The 22,102-nt window shown below is 42.1% G+C and overlaps 2 protein-coding genes and 1 pseudogene across 3 annotated transcripts; 2 read left to right on the top strand and 1 right to left on the bottom strand.

Annotated features, from left to right (window-relative positions):
- Nucleotides 1-2,339: 2,339 nt before the first annotated feature.
- LOC124037862 (anamorsin-B) lies at nt 2,340-12,593 on the bottom strand. Of its 2 annotated transcripts, none has more exons than XM_046353027.1 (9): nt 12,464-12,593; nt 5,439-5,601; nt 5,121-5,264; nt 4,944-5,023; nt 4,688-4,856; nt 4,522-4,598; nt 4,306-4,427; nt 4,023-4,104; nt 2,340-3,916 (listed from the first exon to the last, which is right to left on the bottom strand). In XM_046353027.1, exons 2-9 carry the CDS (start codon nt 5,593-5,595, stop codon nt 3,806-3,808), a joined length of 942 nt encoding a protein of 313 aa, XP_046208983.1. In that variant the 5' UTR covers nt 5,596-5,601; nt 12,464-12,593; the 3' UTR covers nt 2,340-3,805. The 2 variants fall into 2 exon arrangements, with proteins under 2 accessions (XP_046208983.1, XP_046208993.1); XM_046353037.1 differs by having other exon boundaries at nt 12,452-12,471.
- LOC124037856 (ubiquinone biosynthesis protein COQ9-B, mitochondrial-like) lies at nt 12,517-15,978 on the top strand. The gene is made up of 9 exons (XM_046353014.1): nt 12,517-12,617; nt 13,133-13,379; nt 13,551-13,686; nt 13,796-13,938; nt 14,068-14,152; nt 14,467-14,571; nt 14,935-15,090; nt 15,247-15,300; nt 15,570-15,978. Exons 1-9 carry the CDS (start codon nt 12,560-12,562, stop codon nt 15,603-15,605), a joined length of 1,020 nt encoding a protein of 339 aa, XP_046208970.1. The 5' UTR covers nt 12,517-12,559; the 3' UTR covers nt 15,606-15,978.
- A 20-nt stretch (nt 15,979-15,998) lies between these two features.
- LOC124037870 lies at nt 15,999-21,976 on the top strand (annotated as a pseudogene).
- Nucleotides 21,977-22,102: the final 126 nt, after the last annotated feature.

The raw sequence follows: 22,102 nt of genomic DNA, 5'->3' as shown, positions 1-22,102 counted from the left end.
GGTTGAGTAACCGGATAGTAGCCGGCTAATGATGGCAATTTAACAGTCTGATGGCCTTGAGATGGAAGCTGTTTTTCAGTCTCTCGGTCCCAGCTTTGATGCACCTGTACAAACCTTGCCTTCTGGATGATAGTGGGGTGAACAGGCCATGGCTCAGGTGGTTGATATCTTTGATCTTTTTGGCCTTCCTGTGACATCAGGTGCTGTAGATGTCCTGGAGGGCAGGCAGTGTGCCCCTATGATGCGTTGCGCAGTCCACACCACCCTCTGGAGAGCCCTGCGGTGCAGTTGCCGTACCAGGCGGTGATGCAGCCCGACAGGATGTTCTCCATTATACATACGTTTGTGAGGGTCTTAGGGGTCAAGCCACATTTCTTCAGCTTACTGAGGTTGAATAGGTGCTGTTGCGCCTTCACCACACTGTCTCTGTGGGTGGACCATTTCAGATTGTAAGAAATGTGTACTCCGAGGAACTTAAACTTTTCACTTTTTGGAGTTGATATGATTCTTAACTAGCCTCTCAAAGCACTTCATGATGAAGTGAGTGTTACGGGGTGATAGTCATTTAGTTCAGTTACCTTTGTTCCTGTATCGAAGAAAGCGATGGTGGACATCTTTAAGCAAGTGGGGACAGCAGACTGGGATATGGAGAGATTGAATATGTCCATAAACACTCCAGCCAGCTGGTCTGCACATGCTCTGAGGATGCAGATAGATATACCGTCTGGACCGGCAGCCTTTCGAGGTTTAACACGCGAATGCTGCCATCTATCACAGTTTTTGGTTTGGGTAGGTTTTAATAGTCACAGTGGGAACATCCCCTATACACTTCCTGATGAACTCAGTCACCGTGGCTGCATTCCAAACACGTAAAAGACACACCCACTCCCCTCAGCCCTCAAATTAAGTGGACACTTCTGATGACATCTGATGAGTTTACACTTGCAGGGCGAGGGAAGAATGAATTCATTTTAAATGGCCAGCTCTTGCCCAGTAATGTCACTCCTTCGTCCCACGGTTCTCCATATTAATGTTGGTTTTAAGTTTTGGCTGACTTTTCTTAGCAGATGTACAATCATCGGAAATTGAATTATGGGGCGTTTCAGGCCCCATGGTGAACATAATTGGACACTCGCAAACTCAATCAAAAACGAGTGCTGAGGGGCTAACGTTGCCAACTTCCCTCGCTTGGCTAATCAAATCTAATTTTATTGGTGACATGCACCGAATACAATAGGTTTAGACGTTACCGCATATTGCTTACTTACAAGCCCTTAACCAACGATGCAGTTTTAAGAAAAAAATATTTATTAAATAAACTAAAGTAAAAAATAAACGAGCAACAATAAAATAATGAGGCTATATACAGTGGGTAACGGGAATGAGTCAATGAGCGGGGGTACAGGTTAGTCAAGGTAATTGAGGTATTATGTACATATAGGTAGGGGTAAAGTGACTGCACAGATAAAACAGCAAGCAGCTGTTTTATGGATATAGTCCGGGTAGCCATTTGATTAGCTGTTCAGGAGTCTTATGGCCTGGATCCACAGACGATGCAATCTCTATTGCACTCAACACTTCCCTAAATAGACCTTAGCACGGGTTCTTCCAGTTTGAGTTTCTGCCTTTCGGAAGGGAGGAGAAGGTTTGCTGAAGGGAGGGCGGGGGAGGACCATGTAGCCATCCCGGAAGGGAGAGTATATGTATTTACAGTACCAGTCAAAGGTTTGACCACACCTACTCATTCCAGGGTTTTCTATTAGTCTACATGTAGAAAATAGTAAAAATAACAGTGAAGACATCAAATCTATGAAATAATACATATGGATTCATATTTTTTTTATTTTGTGTTGACTGTATGTTCGTTTGTGGGACTGTTTTGTCACATTGCTTTGCTTTATCTTGGCCAGGTTGCAGTTGTAAATTAGAACTTCTTCAACTGGCCTACCTGGTTAAATAAAGGTGAAATAAATCAAGTAAACAAAAGTGTTTGAAACAAATCAAAATATATTTTGAGATTCTTCAAAGTGGCCACCCTTTGCCCTGATGACAGCTTTGCACACTCCTGGCATTCTCTCAACCAGCTTCATGAGGTAGTCACCTGGAATGCATTTTAATTAACAGGTGTGCCTTAAGTTAATTTGTGGAATTTCTTTACTTAATGTGTTTGAGCCAATCAGTTGTGACAATGTATTCTTTTAATTTAACCTTTTAACTAAGCAAGGTCTAGGAACAGTGGGTTAACTGCCTTGTTCAGGGCCAGAACAGATTTTTACCTTGTCAGGTCAGGGATTAGATCTAACAATCTTTTGGTTATCCTGAAAAAAATGAACTTGTACTATGATTAACAGATTTTTTTATTGTTAAAAAGATAGTAAAATACACATGATTCACTGAACTGACAAATCGACAGTTCCAGTTATACTTGAAATATGGTGACTGCTCTGTGAAATCTTCACTGTATCCAGTAGCATATTGTAGTTTTCACATGGTCGTAGCCTGGATTGATGCAATGATGATGTATTCAGTCATGTTTGGATACTTTAAATTCTACTCCTAATACATGTATTACAACTGTATACAACCAGCAATAACACATTTCTGACTGCAATTCAGTGCATTAGGCCTTCATTTTCTTAAACTCAATCTGGTTTTTGCTCTCACAAAAATTAGATGTAGAACCACTCTCCTCATTGAGAACCCGGCATTGAACAAGTACTGCAGGGCAATCTTCCCTCTAAACTGCAAGTGGGTACGCAGTAGCCCAGAGACTGCCGTGCAGCTCCCCCGGGACTGTGGAGCAAAATAAATATCAGCCCAAAGAGAGAGAAGCATGGGATTAAACTTCAGAGTTTTCCCCGTTAGTTACACTGATAATGTTTTCCCTTTACTCTGACAATTGTGATCGAATCAACACAATATTAGCCACTTTCAATGCAACATACTGAAACAAAACAAACTATGCAAGAGATTTTGTTATTAAGCAGAACGCATCAGAGTAAGATTCTATTGCATTGACACTGCACGACTCAGCCCATACTCTGCAGTCTACACAGACCAGTGTGGCATAATCAGAGCTGCAGTAAGCCTATTTGCAAATAAAACATTGCCATATATGGATCTGTGCCGTTTCCTTTGAACTGGACTGTGTTTACAGCATGAGTGGTCGTTAGTAGATACGCTTGTGTTGAGATCAAAGCAAGAGCTGCATGTTGCCATGTGTGCACATTTTGTTCATATCCTTTGCTAGTTATTGAGTTAAGTAGCCAATATAGAGAGGGTAGGATAATTTGTCTTTCTGTAATAATGGTATGGGAATAATAAATGCATTTTATTTTGTAAAGTGGTTTCTTGCATCAAACTATATTTTTTGTCACCTTGTCTGAAGGACAAGTGGATAAACAAGTTAATGTCAAACCCTGCATGTTTTTTTCTAAAGTCTTATGGAATGTAGCCTACATTGAACACCACACATTAGCTGCTACTGTAGGCTGATTGATAGCTGTTCTATTTCCATGTTACAGGATGCATGTTTTCATTGTTTTTGATGGTAGGCCACACTGATAGGCCTACATTATGTTCAAATAGCAACAGTAGCGTACTTGACCACTGTTAAAACTAACTTAAAGTGGGTACATCCTCAGTGTTCACAGTAAATGTGAGTTCTCACAACATTCAAGTATGTGCACAGCAGACCTGACATTTGCCCAGTGCTGGAAAAAAAGAGGGAACATTGCTCTAGGGGGTGATAGGTTAGCAGTGTGTAAGGAATGTAAATAATGTGACACTACATAAATATGTGTTCCTAGGCATCATTTAGCCCCATGTTGGCCAGGACAACCTTCTCCCCAGGTTTAAAGGCAGGCATCCCAAGATACGGACAGCTGGCACATCGGAAGGCATCACCCAGGTAACACTGAAATACAGATCAAAAGGTCAGGTCAGCAACTACAAACTGGCTTCACAAAGGAGACATGTGCCGACACAAAGCTACAGTATGATGGGAAAAGAGTGACACTCACACTTCCACACGCTGACTTGGGCTGGCTGATCGTCTGGACACCCTTGCTTTCTTGTTCTAACTCCTCAGCAAGACCACAAGAGCTACATAAGAGGAGTAATGACAAATTACAATTATGATACAAGGCAACTATGTGTGATTATCTCCATATTTGCATAAGGGATATTCAATAATCAGTTGAACTTCATCACTCATGTCTCTTGGTTATGACTCCAGCAATCTTGTTGGTGTATGGATGAGCCCTCTTTTCTGTAACCAAAGAAAGGGTGAGGGGTGTTTCTCACCAGTTCTTGCAAGCTTTCTTTTTCTTGGTTGTTCCGTCACCACAAGAGGGCGCCTTGAGGGAGGCTGCATCTGGCTTCTTTAGATCATCTGCATCCAGGAGAGCATCGGAGTCCACCAGGTCCTGAAGGGACAGGTGAAAGGCATATTGAGACCACCATCGAATGCAGTAAATCATAGATTTATAGATCTACACACAAATACAACCAAACACACACCACATCATCATCATCCATGTCATTGGCTGACAGGGTCCATGCCTTTTCAACATTGGGGTCAAGAGCTGGTTTGTCTTCTGCAACAAGAAAAGGAATACATTTGTAAAGGCCAGAAGCAAGAGGAAAAGTTTGAAATAGTAACAGAAGGAAGGAGAACTTCACATACCTGGTTTTAGTGTCTTTTTCCCAAAGGAAAGCTTCAGCTGGCTAGAGGAGCCCACCTCAAAGTTGGGTTTGGAAGCAGACATGCGCACCCTGGAGAGAGTGTTCCCCTGGAAGCCTGTAGATGTCCTCAGGGCAGACAACATTTTTGGAGTCAGGGGTCCTTTACTGATCTGCCAATGTTGGTAAACAAAAAATGTGTCAGTGTATAAAGAGCCTGGAGGAGTGGATATTTACCAATCCAGTGCTGGTTTACTCACCTCAGTGACAGACACCAGGCCAGACAACTTCAAGGCTGACATAAGCTTTTCAGCAGTCCTCACTTGTTGGTCATTAGTTCCTGAGAAAAAGGACAGGTATCAAGTGTCAAGAGTCAGTAATTTACTATGTGTCCTCAATAATGACCATGGAGACTTTGCACTCTTCACCCCTCTTACCTGTAACAGGTTCCTCTAGCACTAGTTTCCCACCAGGTTTTATCACTCTGGCCATCTCTGCTAGCGTCTCTGAGGTGTGAATGGAAGCGCTGTCAGGGAGTAGACTTGAGAGGACCCAGTCATAAGTTGATGCTGCATGTGAAGCTGAGGAAAGGAGAGGATTGGCAGGCATTTTGGTGGCTCACCTTATCGTTGGAGTAGCAAGTACAATTTTACAATACAATGCCTTTTAACAAGTGCATAGAACATCAGAATGCAAGAGTTTTGATATAGCATTGGCCAACTGTTGAAACAGAACCTTAGGAAAGGGTCACTCACACATTAGAAGTCTCTCCATATTCTCCAGTGACACTCGGCCCTCAGAGCCAACCATGGACCCTAGACTCTCTGCCAGCTCCTTCAGGGCTGTTGGGGATGAGGGTTGGCGCCACACCAACAGCACCTTATCCCCCGCTTTTACACCAAGGTCTGCCATGGTCTCCTGCAAACAGAACAACAGTCAATACATTAACACACTTACTAGCATTTTAAGTTAAATCAATCCAAAGAAACCACCAAAATGTGGACACTGCCCCCTAATTGACTCCTCCCAAAATTGAGATACCCAAGCAGACAGAACATACAGTGCATTCAGAAAGTACTCAGACCCTTTGACTTTTCCATATTTTGTTAAGTTAGTCTTTTTCTAAAAATGGATTTAAATATTCAGACCCTTTACTCAGTACTTTGTTGAAGCACCTTTGGCAGCCTAGAGTCTTCTTGGGTATGACGCTACAAGCTTGGCACCCATGTATTTTGGGAGTTTCTCCCATTCTTCTCTGCAGATCCTCTCAAACTCTGTCAGGTTGGATAGGGAGCGTTGCTGCACAGCCATTTTCAAGTCTAGGCTCTGGCTGGGCCACTCAAAGACATTAAGACACTTGTCCCCCAAGCGTGCTGTCATTTTACTGAGGAGTGGCTTCCGTCTGGCAGGTTCTCCCATCTCCACAGAGGAACTCTGGAGCTCTCTCAGAGTGAGCATTGAGTTCTTGGTCACCTCCCTGACCAAAGCCCGTCTCCCCCCAATTACTCAGTTTGGCCAGGTGGCCAGCTCTAGGAAGAGTCTTGGTGGTTCCAAACGTCTTCCATTTATCAACTCAAATTGTATTTGTCACATACACATGGTTAGCAGATGTTCATGCGAGTGTAGCAAAATGCTTGTGCTTCTAGTTCCGACCATGCAGTAATATCTAACAAGTAATCTAACAATTTCACAACAACTACCTTATACACACACAAGTGTAAAGGAATTAATAAGAATATGTACATACAAATATATGAATGAGTGATGGCCGAATGGCATAGGCAAGATGCAGTAGATGGTATAGAGTACAGTATATACATATGAGATGAGTAATGTAGGGTATGTAAACATTATATAAAGTGCCATTGTTTAAAGTGTCTAGTGATACATTTATTACATCAATTTTTCGATTATTAAAGAACGATGGAGGCCACTGTGTTCTTGGGGACCTTCAAGGCTGCAGAATTTTTTTGCTACCCTTCTCCAGATCTGTGCCTCTAGACAATCCTGTTTCGGAGCTCTATGGACAATTACTTTGACCTCATGGCTTGGTGTTTGCTCTGACATGTACTGTCAACTGTGGGACCTTAGGGAGGTGACCAAGGCACAAGGGTGTGCCTTTCCAAATCATGTCCAATCAGTTGAATTTATCACAAGTGTAGAAACCTCTAGGATGATCAATGGAAACCAGATGCACCGGAGCTCAATTTCGAGTCTCAAAGAAAAGGGTCTGATAAGGTATTCTAAAAACCTGTTTTAACTTTGTCATTATGGGGTATTGTGTGTAGATTGATGAGGAAAATGTTACATTTAATCAATTTTAGAATAAGGCTGTAACGTAACAAAATGTGGAAAAAGTCAAGGGGTCAGAATACTTTCTGAATGCACTGTAACTGTCATGCTGATAAGACACCAAGTGTTGGGGACAGAGGAGTAAACTCAACCACCCAATAGTTTATCGGTACCTGATAGTAGCTGTCTCATGAGTCGTAGATTCAAGATTGAGAAACAGAAGTGAAAGTGACCTTGTACCATACAGAATGCTTTACTGACTTCTGTTGGGATATCAAAATTGTTCTGAATTGGTTACTGCCAGCACCATTTACAGACATAAGGATTAGGGTTAGTGTAAGGTGACCAGCCCTCTGTAAGAAAAAGTTTAAATTGCGGTTGATATTCCAATAATCAAACGCTGTATCCAATCAGATTTGCATTTACAAATTATGTCTATCCCTGTACCAACAGCATAGGCTACCAAACATGGGTGACTAAAAAATATACAAGGTAGGCCAAAAATGTTAAAACAGTGGAGGGGTAATCAATTGCTGTGTTATAATTAATAAAAGGACTATAGTGAAAATACATTTGTAAATTTAGTTCCATGTCATTGTTTTTTCCCACCAAGCTAGAAAAATCAGATCACCTCACCTCAGCAGTTCAGAGTCCAACCTCATGAACACACGTACAGTAGAAGTTGGAAGTTTACGTACACCTTAGCCAAATACATTTAAACTCGGTTTTTCACAATTCCTGACATTTAATCCTAGTAAAAAATACCCGTCTTAGGTCAGTTAGGATCACCACTTTATTTTAAAAATGTGAAATGTCAGAATGGTAGAGAGAATTATTTATTTCATCACGTTCCCAGTGGGTCAGAAGCTTACATACACTCAATTAGTATTTGGTAGCATTGCCTTTAAATTGTTTAACTTGGCCAAACATTTTGGGTAGGCTTCCACAAGCTTCCCACAATAAGTTGGGAGAATTTTGGCTCATTCCTCCTGACAGAGCTGGTGTAACTGAGTCAGGTTTGTAGGCCTCCTTGCTCGCACATGGTTTTTCAGTTGTGCCCACAAATTTTAGTTAGGGTTGAGATCAGGGCTTTGTGATGGCCACTCCAATACCTTGACTTTGTTGGCCTTAAGCCATTTTACCACAATGTTGGAACTTATTTATGGCGGTTTTGGAGCAGTGGCTTCTTCCTTGCTGAGACGCCTTTCAGGTTATGTCGATATATATATATATATATATATAGATATAGGACTCGTTTTACTGTGGACATAGATCATTTTGTACCCGTTTCCTCCAGCATCTTCACAAGGTCCTTTGCTGTTGTTCTGGGATTGATTTGTACTTCAAAGTACGTTCATCTCTAGGAAACAGAATGCGTCTCCTTCCTGAGCGGTATGACGGCTGCGTGGTCCCATGGTGTTTATACTTGCTTATATTTTTCTGAAGTCTTGACTGATTTCTTTTGATTTTCCCATGACGTCAAGCAAAGAGGGACTGAGTTTGAAGGTAGGCTTGAAATACATCCACGGGTACACCTCCAATTGACTCAAATTATGTCAATTAACCTATCAGAAGCTTCTAAAGCCATGACGTAATTTTCTGGAATTTCCCAAGCTGTTTAAAGGCACAGTCAACTTAGTGCATGTAAACTTCTTACGCACTGGAATTGTGATACAGTGAATTATAAGTGAAATAATCTGTCTGTAAACAATTGTTAGGAAAATGAATTGGGCTTTGTTTTGTACAGTGCCCCTCCTCACCACAAATGACTTAAATGATGGCAGTCTCAGACTCATTGTGTTTAAGACCTAGGACATCATGAGTAGCAATCTCTATAGCTAACATTCCACTCCTTGTCGTTGACAAAAAGACTGGTCTTTCAGCAATTTAAACTTTCAATATGCGCTTGATTTACGGCAGAATTGCTTAAAGGGTTGTTGGAAATAACATGAATATTTTCTACGACAACATGTGGAGCCTGAAATAGAATTGGAATTTATAACGTCAAAAACATTTATCTCTTAGCTAGGCAAATGGTTGAATTTTGAGGCTTAAACTCTGAATGAAGCAGTTTTGTGGTTCAATTGCAAAATGTAACTATTTAGTTTGAGAATTTAGACATAATGAGCTAGCATCTTTTGACAAACTGGTTTCATCTACTCTGGACAATCAAAAATCGGTTGCTTAGCAACGTGTTCTGTGGAGAGAAAAAAGTGATATAGTTCCAATATTTGCATTATAGTTGTACTTTGAGCATAGCTGAGGGTAATCAAATCAGGATCACGTCCTCTGAACTCTAGCTCATTAATGATGGAATGTTCATATTTGAAGACGGCAGAAAGCAGTGGAGGTTACTCAAGAGGGGGAGGACCATCCTACTCAGTGAATTTCCGAAAAATAAAAAGTGAAACAAAAAAGTTGTCCTTTTTAGATAAAACTCCACTAAATATATTCAAGGCACCAAATAATGGTTTAAAACACACTGTTTTGCAATGGTTTACAGTGGCCTCAACAGCACTCTCTGTGGTAGCACCATGGTGAAGCCAGAGGACAGCTATTTTCCGCCCTCCTCTGGGTACAACAAACTTCAATACTAAACCTTGGATGCTAATGGTTCCCACCCCCTTCCATAGGCTTACACAGTAATTATGATGACTTCCGGAGGACATCCTCCATCCTATCAGAGCTCTTGCAGCATGAACTGACATGTCCACCCAATCAAAGAATCAGAGAATTAATCTAGTACTGAAAGCATAAACTACAGCTAGTTAGCACTGCAGCACATCAAATTTAAAGACTTAACTTAAAGAGAGAAAGACAATAGTTGGACAGTTTTGAACAAATTAATGTCTTAAATTAAGAAGAAAAAGAAGAGATTTTGTATACATTTTTCCCACTTACTTAGCTAATGCACCTAGCTAATTTAGAGTTTTCAAACACTTGGATCAAACAGAGGTATTATATGTATGTTAAGCTAGCTGGCTCACACGGAACCCAAACAGGCTGCTTGCGTGCGCCATCGTGCATAAATGTATTTTGCCCCCCCCCACACCAAATTCGATCACTACACGCATGTTAAAATATCAAAACAAACTCTGAACAAATGACATTAATTTAGGGACATTAAACAAGCATTAAACATGTATGGCAATTTGGCTAGTTAGCTTGCACTTGCTAGCTAACGTTAATTTGACCTATTTAGTTAACTTGCTGTCGCTAGCTAATTTGTCCTGGGATATAAACATTGAGTTGTTATTTTACCTGAAATGCACAAGGACCTCTATTCCGACAATTAATCCACACATAAAACGGACATCCAAATCGTTTCTAGTCATCTCTCCTCCTTCCAGGCCTTTTCATTGTTTAATTTATATGGTGATCGCATCTAAACTTTCATTGTATTACCACGACTACCGGCAAAACAGTTCATCTTTCAATCACCCACGTGGATATAACCAATGAGGAGATGGCACGTGGGTAACTGCTTCTATAAATCAATGAGGAGATGGGAGAGGCAGGACTTTCAGCGCGATCTGCGTCAGAAAGTATTTTTTTATTTAACCAGGTAGGCTAGTTGAGAACAAGTTCTCATTTACAACTGCGACCTGGCCAAGATTAAAGCATAGCAGTGTGAACAGACAGCAACACAGAGATAGACATGGAATAAACAAGTCAATAACACAGTAGAAAAAAGAAAAGAAAAAAAGAGTCTATACACATTGTGTGCAAAAGTCATGAGGAGGCAGGCGAATAATTACAATTTAGCAGATTAACACTGGAGTGATACATTATCAGATGGTCATGTGCAGGTAGAGATACTGGTGTGCAAAAGAGCAGAAAAGTAAATAAATAAAAACAGTATGGGGATGAGGTAGGTCAATTGGGTGGGTTATTTACCGATGGACTATGTACAGCTGCAGCGATCGGTTAGCTGCTCAGATAGCAGATGTTTAAAGTTGGTGAGGGAGATAAAAGTCTCCAACTTCAACGATTTTTGCAATTCGTTCCAGTCACAGGCAGCAGAGAACTGGAAGGAAAGGCGGCCAAATGAGGTGTTGGCTTTAGGGATGATCAGTGAGATACACCTGCTGGAGCGCGTGCTACGGGTGGGTGTTGCCATCGTGACCAGTGAACTGAGATAAGGCGGAGCTTTACCTAGCATGGACTTGTAGATGACCTGGAGCCAGTGGGTCTGGCGACGAATATGTAGCGAGGGCCAGAGTTCTATTTTAGCCCTTGGCGTCGCAGATGCTCGTTGGCGCAATAATTGAATAATATGGATTTCTACATTTATTTTGCGACGCTCGAGCATGCGACGTGTCCTGTCTGGTCAGCATGTAAGGCTGTCCAACACTGGAACTCTTCCAAGTCAAGGTAAGCTTTTGGTTGTATTCATTTATTGCCACTGGGGCACGCCAGTGTAATTGATAAACTGTTTGCTGTACTGTGGGTTTACTAAGTACCTGGTCACAGACAGCTATTGTGGTGTTCACTGAAGTCCACAAGCGAAGGAAAAAAGTGAGAGGAGAGTGCATAGATGTGAGAAGGAATTATACAACAAGTAAAGCGATGATGCTGTTTGTATGTGGCTGATATGAATGTGATCTGTGGGTGCTGCTGATCAGGGGTGTATTAATTCTGTTGGAGAAAAAAATAAAATAAATCTTAAACGGAAGCAAACCGAACAGAGAGACTCTCGTTTTGGTTGCAAAGCGTAACTGTTTGGATTTATGATTACACCATAGATCAACTAGATGCAGGCAAGAGCGTGCAATGAGATACTGAATGTGTCACTCAGTTAGCTTGATTACATCCATTTGTACCGACATGTGCACCTACGTTATAAACTTGAATTCGTAAACTAGGTTATAGCAACCTCATTATAGGTCGAGTATCATATAGTAGTCTTAACCCATCGATGTTACATTGAGCTGGGTGAATGGAATATGAATGACAGTCATCCAATATGCTGTAATAGAAATAAAGCCATGCTCTTTAAAAAAAAACCTCTCTAATCTTAAACGGCACAGTCTGTAACCGTCAGAAAGGCCAGTCTCTTTGGCACATGACAGGGAGTAGATTAGCTAAAGAGACTGATATCCAGGCTATCAGGTGTAACTAGAACGTAATGACTAGAAACCGAACGTTTATGGCAAATGTACTGCCAGTCATACAGACATCATCAAGCCCATTTTAGCACATCACGTTTAATACATTGTCTTGGTCTTGACTCTTAATTAAAGATGTTCAAATGTGCTTTTCTCTTCGTGACAAGTTACCAACCAGCTAAATTAGTTAGCTAGTAAGCTAACGTTGTTTAACGAACAGCTAACAAAACGTCCACATCAAAATGTATGTCTTCGCTGTGCAAATTCACTGTAGATTAACAAAACCTGTGTGTGGTAGTTCCGCTTTGATTGTGAAACTTTCTGAACGTGAAATAAGGCAAAAAGGTTTTCGGTCAATGTTAGCTGACCTGCTAACTTACCTCTCCGGTCAAAGCAATGACGTGTATTACGTGCTGCGTAAGTGAGTCGCGTAAAAATGATGCGTCTGATGTCTAAATATCTGTTAGCAGCTGGATATGGCGGCGCTGCTACGAGGACTACGAGTTGGAAGGGCCCTACGGGGTTTTGGCAGCGGTGAGCCAAGACTTGCTAGTTGGTCTTTGTCTGTAGGCATTAACCAGTAGCTCAGGGACTTGACTTTAGTAATCGTGTACATTGATTTAGGTCTAAATCGCGAGAGAACTTGGGAACTAGCTAGCCAACCAATGTCACTTTAAGCAGAAGGTGATCATGAAGGACAGAATCTGGTAATATAATGTTGGCTACTCATTGTAATCTAAATCTCAACGCAAGAAAACACATGTAGTTATCACAACTGCAAGTGTTGAGCTCTTCGATCCAATAAACATAGTTAGCTAATTAGGCTAACCCCGTAAATTGTGACGGGGGTTACATTATCCAAGTATTTTCACAAACTGCTCACATAGAGACTCCTACCGAGAAACTACCCCCCCGGTCACAATTTACGGAGCTTTAATTATTTGCCAATATTAGGCAATTTAGTTCATACGTGTGCTCAGTCAGAATACAGGATGCATCGTGTCAGTATGAACATCATTAGAGCATACTTTTCTGATTGTTTCTCGTAGTGGTAGTTCCAAAATCATCCAGTCCCCAATGCAATGGCCTGAGACGAGGCTTCCACTGTGCTGCACTTCGTCTTCAGGAGGACAAGGACAAGTCCATCCCTGTCCCCCCATCCTCTGCTGCATCCTCAACTACAACCTACCACGAGCATTACCGAGCCCACCCATTTAAAAACAACACTGCCACATATACGCAGGAAGCGCCTGCACCCGAAGCTGATGCTAAGGAGGCTCCCCAGCCCAACACTAGGTTAGGTTCCACCAAACTGAACTGACACCCATTTTACCAGTGCATAATAACATTACAATACCATGTTGTGGTTTTTCCCTCTGAAACATTTATGTGACATTTTGCTCTTAAGTTACTTATGACGTGTGCATGCCAATGGTCTATGCTGTGTGCTCTCTATTGTCACTGCAGTTATGCAGACCAGAGTGGAGAACAAGGAGAAGAGTATGAAACAGAGGAGCAACTGCAAGCACACATCCTTAACGCTGCACTGGACTTTGTCCAACTACATGGTTGGACTCTTGAGGCCATTTCAGCAGGGGCTGAGGTAAGTGAGTGGAGGGAAGTTGGATTTACTGTAGTTGTGTGGATGGAGAGATTTACCTACGTGACTAAATGTAATTGTTTCTTTCCTGTTACTGTTTTTCTCGGAGCAGACACTGGGCCTCTCAGCAGCCTCCAGTGGAATGTTCCAGAATGGAGCAGGGGACCTGGTTTTGCACTTCATTGCTCAGTGCAATGCCCAGCTAACAGAGCAAATGGCAGAGCAGCACAACCAGGTCCAACTTGGTCAGGCTGAGTAAGCTCCCTCACACTCAAATTAGCAGGTGCAAGAATAGTGCACTTTTCGTGCGCAGTTAGGATTTAAACATGGATGTGATTGTTATTGGTGTGTGTGAGCATGTGTTAACCACGTGATTTCTTGCAGACCAAAGAAAACTGCTGAGTTTCTTAGAGATGCTGTGGAGACTAGATTGAGGATGTTGACACCATACATGGATAATTGGCCACAGGTATCTTGCACACAACACAGTATAACAATTAGATTTTAGACATCAACTAGACATGTGACAGTTAATCTCTTCACCTTAAACCAGTTCAAGCTACTGATTGGTATAAGGTAGCCTAATCTTGTAACATCGTCTTGATACACTAGTAGAGGCAATCATTTATTACATCTGTGCGTAGATGTGCCATATAGCTTACATGATCGAATGTATCACTTTGCCATCTACATTAGTCTCCCTCAAATTATTACACTCAGTAACAGACATCTGTTTTTTTTCCTGCTGATTTTAAAGTATATCTTCCTTTCTCCTCTCTCCAGGCTATGAGTATTCTGCTCCTCCCACACAACATCCCAGACAGTCTGAAGCACCTCTCCACCCTGGTGGATGATATCTGGTACTACGCTGGAGACCGTTCCACAGATGTGAGTCGACCTTCTCAGCCTAAGTACCCCTCTCCCAATGTCTTCCTCACCCCCGTTCATCAGGCACCTCATACTATCCGACCAGCCTCTGCGAAGGTTACTACTCGCCACCTATCCTCACACTGCACTCTCATTGTCCCTTTCACCTTTAACTCTGTCTACCCTATTAATCTCCATATTATATGTCCTCTCCTCTCATTAATTGTACATGTGCGCACAACTGACATGATTTTGTCAATTGTTTATAAATCAGCCCAATCCAAATGTTTCCTTTTTAAGTTTTTGTCTTTCAACAACCACTTTAATAGTATGTCTATGTATCAAAATCTTTGTTATTCAGTTTTCACTTTTTTCCTATATCAGTTGAACTGGTATACGAAACGGGCCGCACTGACAGGGATCTATAACACCACTGAGCTGGTGATGATACAGGACTCCTCAGAAGACTTCCAGGACACCTGGAACTTCCTTGAAAACCGAATCCAGGATATTGTCAACATGGCTGGCGCCGCCAAACGGGTACCATTTCCTTAGTCTGTGCATAGTCCCCTTAATTAGGTAACAGGTCACTAGTGATCAAATATAAATCATTAGAAAGAACTCACTAGTATACAACCTATATTAAGGGAACTCAATATGTGTAATTGACACCTATTTTGCTATTGTGTCCTGTAGGCGGCATCTACAGGAGAAGCAGTGGCGCAGGGGCTTTTGGGGGCTGCTGTTACGGTGAGGGTGCTAGAGAGATAAAATCCACAAAACAAAGGATTATTATTATGAATTGACTTTTTAAACACTTCTCCAGGCATTGTGAAGATCTGTTGTATCTGCGCAGAATGTGTCTTGAACATGTATAGCAGCATTGCTTGGAACCTTGGATTACTTTTTTTCAGAATCCTAGATTGTTTAAATGTTTTAAAGTCATGCACTGTATTTGTTTAATACCAATTGTATTCTGTGTGTTTAGTAGTGACTGGAGATTTTTTTCTTTTTTCCAGCTGAAGAATCTAACAGGGATTAACCAAAGACGATGAAAAAATATGCCTATTTCTGTTCCACCATCCCCTTCCCCTCTGATCTCTGCCAGTCAGTGGTTTGTGTGTGTGGCATTGAAGATCAGCTTCTGTGCTCACAGCTCAGACATTTCTTCTCTTATATGTAATACCCTATAGTGTTGGTTTGTTTTATTGCTTAGTCGCCTTTTATCCACAATACAAATATAATTGTGCCTTAGGTCTGGTATGAGGTTTCACTTTCATCCAGTTTGAAACGGTTTTCCCTCACATCCACTTCCTATCCATTTTTCTTTTTGTATAAAGGATGCAAAAATAGAGATTGTATTTTAAATGCTTTTGGTCAGCTCCATTGAGAGTTCCTAAATAAATCACAGATCATTTACAACAACAATCTTGTTTATTTTTTTCAGTTATTGATTTAGGATGAGGGGTCCTTGGGATGAACAACACTGCATGGATTTTACCATGTAGTCATACGATGCTGTTGGTGCTTTCAAGACAACTGGGAACTCAGGAAAACAATGATGACATCAGTGATCTTAAGGTCAGAAAGTCGGGAGTTCTGGAAAGGTGCCAGTTTCGATGAACGTTCAAGTTGATTTTTCCAAGTCAGAGTTCGGTTTTTTTCAGGAGATCCCAGTTGTCTGGAACGTGTCATTAAGTGTTTTACCTAGGCGCACTAAACTTTTATTTTGAAACATCTTTCTCGACGTCACGGGGGAAAGGTGTGACCCGGATGTTAAACACGCCCACCACAAATTGGTAACCAATCACAGACTATTTTATTTTGGCCAATGAGGACGAGTCGTCCTCGATTGAGGCTTTCGCGCCGTGCGGTTTTTTTTTTTTTTGACGGATCGATGAAGAATTTATACCTGTGCTTTTCTCATACTTTAACAATGCCGTATGCTAACCAGCCAATCACATAATTTACGGATGAGAATGTTAAATTTGTCATAGAGAACACCGATCTGTCGTGAGTAACCATTTAAATGAATTATCCAAACGTTAGCTTGCTAGTGAACGAGCTCGTTACGTAGCTTGTGAGAGCGTAGCCAGTGCAATGAATAGCTGGCGCCCGCTGATACTTGATTAATTTAAATAACTACAGCATGACATATGTCCATGTTTTAATATTTCTGTATGCACGTCAATGATGACGCAGCAATGGAATATTAGACAAAATCATGTGTAAAGTTACATAGCGTTAGGTCACTATTTGGCTTGCTGGGAGGGAGCAGCCGAGAGACGGGTTGCCTCCCACGATGTAACCAATGTATGTTCCAACATACATTGAATTACCGAAAGTATGTGGACACCTGCTTGTCGAACAACTCGTTCCAAAATCATGGATATTAATATGGAGTTGGTCCTTCTTTTGCTGCTAGAACAGCCACCGCTCTTCTGGAAAGGCTTTGCACTACACGTTGGAACATGGCTGCGGAGACTTGCTTCCATTCAGCCATGAGCATTAGTGAAGTCAGGCACTGATGTTTGGGGATTAGGCCTGGCTCACAGCTGGTGTTCCAATTCATCCTAAAGGTGTTCAATGGGCTTGAGGTCAGGGCTCTGCACAGGCCGATCAAGTTCTATCACTTTGTACACAGGGGCATTGTAATGCTGAAACAGCAAAAGGCTTTCCCCCAAGCTGTTGTCACAAAATTGAAGCACAGAATTGTCTAGAATGTCATTGTATATTGTAGCATTAACATTTCCATTCACTGGAACTAAGGGGCTTAGCCCAGACCATTATACCGCCTCCACCAAACTTTACAGTTGTCACTTTGCATTTAGGCAGGTAGCATTCTCCTGGCATCCGCCAAACCCAGATTCGTCCGTCTGACTGCCAGATGGTGAAGTGTGATTCATCACCCCAGAGAACGCGTTTCCACTGGTCCAGAGTCCAATGGCTGCGAGCTTTACATCACTCCAGCCAACGCTTGGCATTGCGCATGGTGATCTTAGGCTTGTGTGTGGCTGCTCGGCTATGGAAACACATTTCATGAAGCTCCTGACGAACAGTTCTTGTGCTGACGTTGCTTCCAGAGGCAGTTTGGAACTCGTAGTGAGTGTTGCAACCAAGGACAGACAATCTTTTCCCACTTCAGCTCTCGGCTGTCCCGTTGTCAAATAAAATATTTTGTGAGCTTCTGGGGCCTACCACTTTGCGGCTGAGCCGTTGTTGCTCCTAGACGTTTCCACTTCACAATAACAGCACTTCCAGTTGACTGGGGCAGCTCTAGCAGGGCAGACATTTGACAAACTGGATCCTTTGATGGTGCCACGTTGAAAGTCACTGAGCTCTTCAGTAAGGCTGTTCTACTGGCAATGTTTGTCTATGGAGATTGCATGGCTGTGTGCTCGATTTTTATACACTTGTCAGCAACAGGTGTGGCTGAAATAGCAGAATCTACACATTTCAAGGGGTTTCCACGTACTTTTGTATATACAAGGCAGGTCTGGGATTTTCGAAACAAGCGCAGAGTAGTAGTGCCTGCTCATCACCCCGAAGGGCTAGCTAGATCATAAGCTTAAATATTACATGAGACTGCTATTGGCTGAAGTTACAATTTTAATGTGTTCTTTCACATGTGTTGTCTGATTATACAGGGTTGCAAATTCCATCCGACGTGTCTTTGTCAGAGGTTGCAACAATAGGTAAGATACTCTATCGCCTGTGCTTGTTCTTATTAATAATATTATGAATGTGTAGCGGTTTGTAAGATCCATGTCCTCGCCACAATGGTTCGTGTAAATGTTAATCTCATGTCTCATTTCAGCTATTGATTGGATTCAAATTGATGCAAATTCTTCTGTGATCCACGATGAGTTCATTGCTCACAGAGTGGGAATGTAGTGAATTGTACAACTTTGTTTTTGTGCCTCCAGTGTTCCAATATTGCACTGATAACTATGATCACATTTTCAGGTCTTTCCCCCTCACAAGTGATGATGTTGTGGACAAGATGCAGTACTCCAGAGTAAGCATTTGAACACCTGATGAAGATGGCTGAAAGTATCATTGCCAGCCATGCTTACTTGAAGATGAAGCTCCTAATGCTTTGTCCCTCTCTTCCCCTCTACCGCAGGACTGTACATGTGACGATTTCTGCCCAGAATGCTCTGTTGAACTGACGCTGGACGTTCGCTGCACAGCGGACCAGACACGGCATGTGACCTCACCAGACCTGCTGTCCAACCACCCTTGAGTCATCAATGATCCCATTGACTGTTGAACAGGATGGTGAGCTGCTCTTCCCCATGATCTTATATTACAGCATTTTATTATAAATATTTGGTGTCTTACACACACTACCTCTGTTTCGCTCTCTCGACTCTGCCTCCTTCATATTGTCAGACATTTTGCCTGTGAAGCTTCGAAAGGGTCAGGAGCTGCGTCTCAGAGCTTATGCCAAGAAGGGCTTTGGCAAGGAACATGCCAAGTGGAACCCTACAGCCGGTGTATCCTTTGAGTATGACCCAGACAATGCACTGAGGCACACTGTGTACCCACGGCCGGGGGAATGGTGTGTTATTTTGTAATGTTAAGGGACAGAAAAAGTATTCTGTGAGGGAGTGTCACTTATTGTTATCCATTAGAATTGACCCTGGTATTCTCTGTCTCAGGCCAAAGAGTGAATACTCAGATTGAGGAGGATGAGGTGCAAGCCCCATTTGACCCATATGGCAAATATGAGAGGTAAATTACATGTTTGTTATGGAGCATTTAGGGTGTGCATCATCAGCAGGAATGGGCACGGTTATTCAAATATTCAAACAGATATTTGTATTCGATTACTTGGGAGAGTATTCATTTTTGAGGAGAACAAATATAGGCTTATTTTAGCAGTATAAGGGCTTTTTATAAAATGTAATCAAATTCTACACAGTGTCTTTGTAAAGTATTCAGACCTCTTGACTTTTTTCACATTTTATGTTACAGCCTTATTCTAAAATTGATTTTTTTTAAAAATAATTCCTTAGCAATTTACACACAATACCCCATAATGTCAAAGCGAAAACAGGTTTTTAGATAATTTTGCTAATTTATGTGATAAATTCAACTGATTGGACAACAAATATAGGCTTCATGCTAGGGGGATGTTTTTCAGCGGCAGGGACCGGGAGACTAGTCAGGATCAAGGCAAAGATGAACAGAGCAAAGTACAGAGAGATCCATGATGAACTGCTCCAGAGTGCTCAGGTCCTCAGACTGGGGCGACGGTTCACCTTCCAATTAGACAACAACCCTAAGCACACAGCCAAGACAACGCAGGAGTGGCTTCAGTACAAGTGTCTGAATGTCCTTGAGTGGCCTGGACTTGAACCTGGTTGAACATCTCTGGAGAGGTGGCCTCCCGGGTAGCGCAGTGGTTAAGTGCGCTGTGCTGCAGCGCCAGCTGTGCCATCAGAGTCCCTGGGTTCCCGTCCAGGCTCTTGTCGTAACCGGCCGACACCGGGAGGTCCGTGGGGCGACGCACAATTGGCCTAGCGTCGTCCGGGTTAGGGAGGGCTTGGTCGGTAGGGATGTCCTTGTCTCATCGCGCACCAGCGACTCCTGTGGCGGGCCGGGCGCAGTGAGCGCTAACCAAGGTTGCCAGGTACATGGTGTTTCCTCCGGCACATTGGTGCGGCTGGCTTCCGGGTTGGATGTGCGCTGTGTTAAGAAGCAGTACGGCTGGTTGGGTTGTGTATCGGAGGACGCATGACTTTCAACCTTCGTCTCTCCCGAGCCAGTAAGGGAATTGTAGCGATGAGACAAGATAGTAGCTACTACAACAATTGGATACCACGAAATTGGGGAGAAAAGGGGTAAAAATTCAACAACAAAAATAAAATAAAGAACATCTCTGGAGAAACCTGAAAATATATATCCAGCAACACTCCCCATCCAACCTGACAGAGTTTGAGGGTTTGCAAAGAAGAATGGGAGATACTCCCGAAATACAGGTGTGCCAAGCTTGTAGTGTCATACCCAAGAAGAATCATTGCGGTAGTCACTGCCAATCGGTGCTTCAACAATGTACTGAGTAAAGGGTCTGAATACTTAAGTAAATGTATATATCAGTTTTTATTTATTTATATAAATTAGTGAACATTTCTAAAAACCTGCTTTTGTTTTGTTATTGTGGGGTATTATGTGTAGATTGAGGGGGAAACATGTTTAATAAATTTTAGAATAAGGCTGTAACGTAACAACGTGGAAAAGGTCAAGGGGTCTGAATACTTTCCGAAGGGCACTGTATGCGACGATGATACATAGCCTACAAGGATAGACTGTGACATTCAACACATGTTGCGACCCATAGAATAAGTCACCTCTAGTTTACACACATTTCGGTCAATCAAAGTAGCGCTACAGTCGGTCTCCATGTGTAACAAGCGAAGTGGGAGATTAATAATCAATGCAAAATAGAATTGGCCAAATGAGAAGTAGGTGGCTACAATGCTCAACCAACAGGTAGGCCGTTTCATATGAATGGAGTTCTTGTAGACCAGTACGGGGAGCACAGCAAACTTTTCTCAATTAGCCATGCTACTTTAGCTAGCTAGCTAGCTTAGATGGCTACTGTAGCTGGCTAGCTTCTTTAGGTACAAAGATTTGATGCAGTCAAAACATGCACTACCAGATGGTATGATAACCTATGGCAGCAATAAGTTTGCCTAACTAGCGGATGTCGGTTTGGCTACTTTCTCTCCCTCCGTGCACAGACTGCCACACACACTGGCCCATGCTCCTCTCTCGCCCCACCCTTCTGCTGAAACAGATGGCAGATATCTGAAAAAACATATGATTTGAATGGTGGTGAAATCAATTAAAATACCCATCCTTAATCATCAGTGTCCATTCCTATGATGACAATACCAGTATGTGATAGAGGTTTTGATTGTTACAGCAGTATGTGATGATAAAGATGGAAGCGACGTCACGGTTAATTTCTGTTGTCTCAAACTTTTGCAGGTTCTATTACAATGTGGAGACGTGTGGCTCACTGCGACCTGAGACCATCGTCATGTCTGCTTTGGCAGTGTTGAAAAAGAAACTGAGTGATTTACAGACCCAGCTGAGCCACGAAATCCAGAGTGAGGTCCTCACTATCAACTGAGACCTGCAGTTGTAGCCAGTCCTACAACATTGAGACTTGGAGAGCAGATTCAGTTGCAAATCAACCTTTTTGGATGATGACAAACCTGATGTAAGCAGGAAAAAGGTTTATTCAAGAGCTCACCAACTGAAATCAGCAGTTTTTATATCGTCCACCACATTGTGTCCTTTCTCTTCGTTCTCTATGTTAGTATTTGTCCTTTTTGTTGAAGTTGTTTGCGGGAATATGTTTTGAATTGTTTATTTTGTCTACCGAAAGAATAAACTCAAATTTTCATCCAGATTGAATGTGCTTGCCTTTGAATGTAAATAAGGTGATGAATGTGAGCATAGGTGAGCAGTCACTGATGTGGGACTAAATTTTACAAAGAATATTCTAAATGCAAACAAGCCCTATATACCTTCTCTT

This window comes from Oncorhynchus gorbuscha, linkage group LG01, assembly GCF_021184085.1.
Source record: "Oncorhynchus gorbuscha isolate QuinsamMale2020 ecotype Even-year linkage group LG01, OgorEven_v1.0, whole genome shotgun sequence".
Taxonomy (NCBI): domain Eukaryota; kingdom Metazoa; phylum Chordata; class Actinopteri; order Salmoniformes; family Salmonidae; genus Oncorhynchus; species Oncorhynchus gorbuscha.
This window is presented reverse-complemented; position numbering and strand designations above follow the sequence as displayed.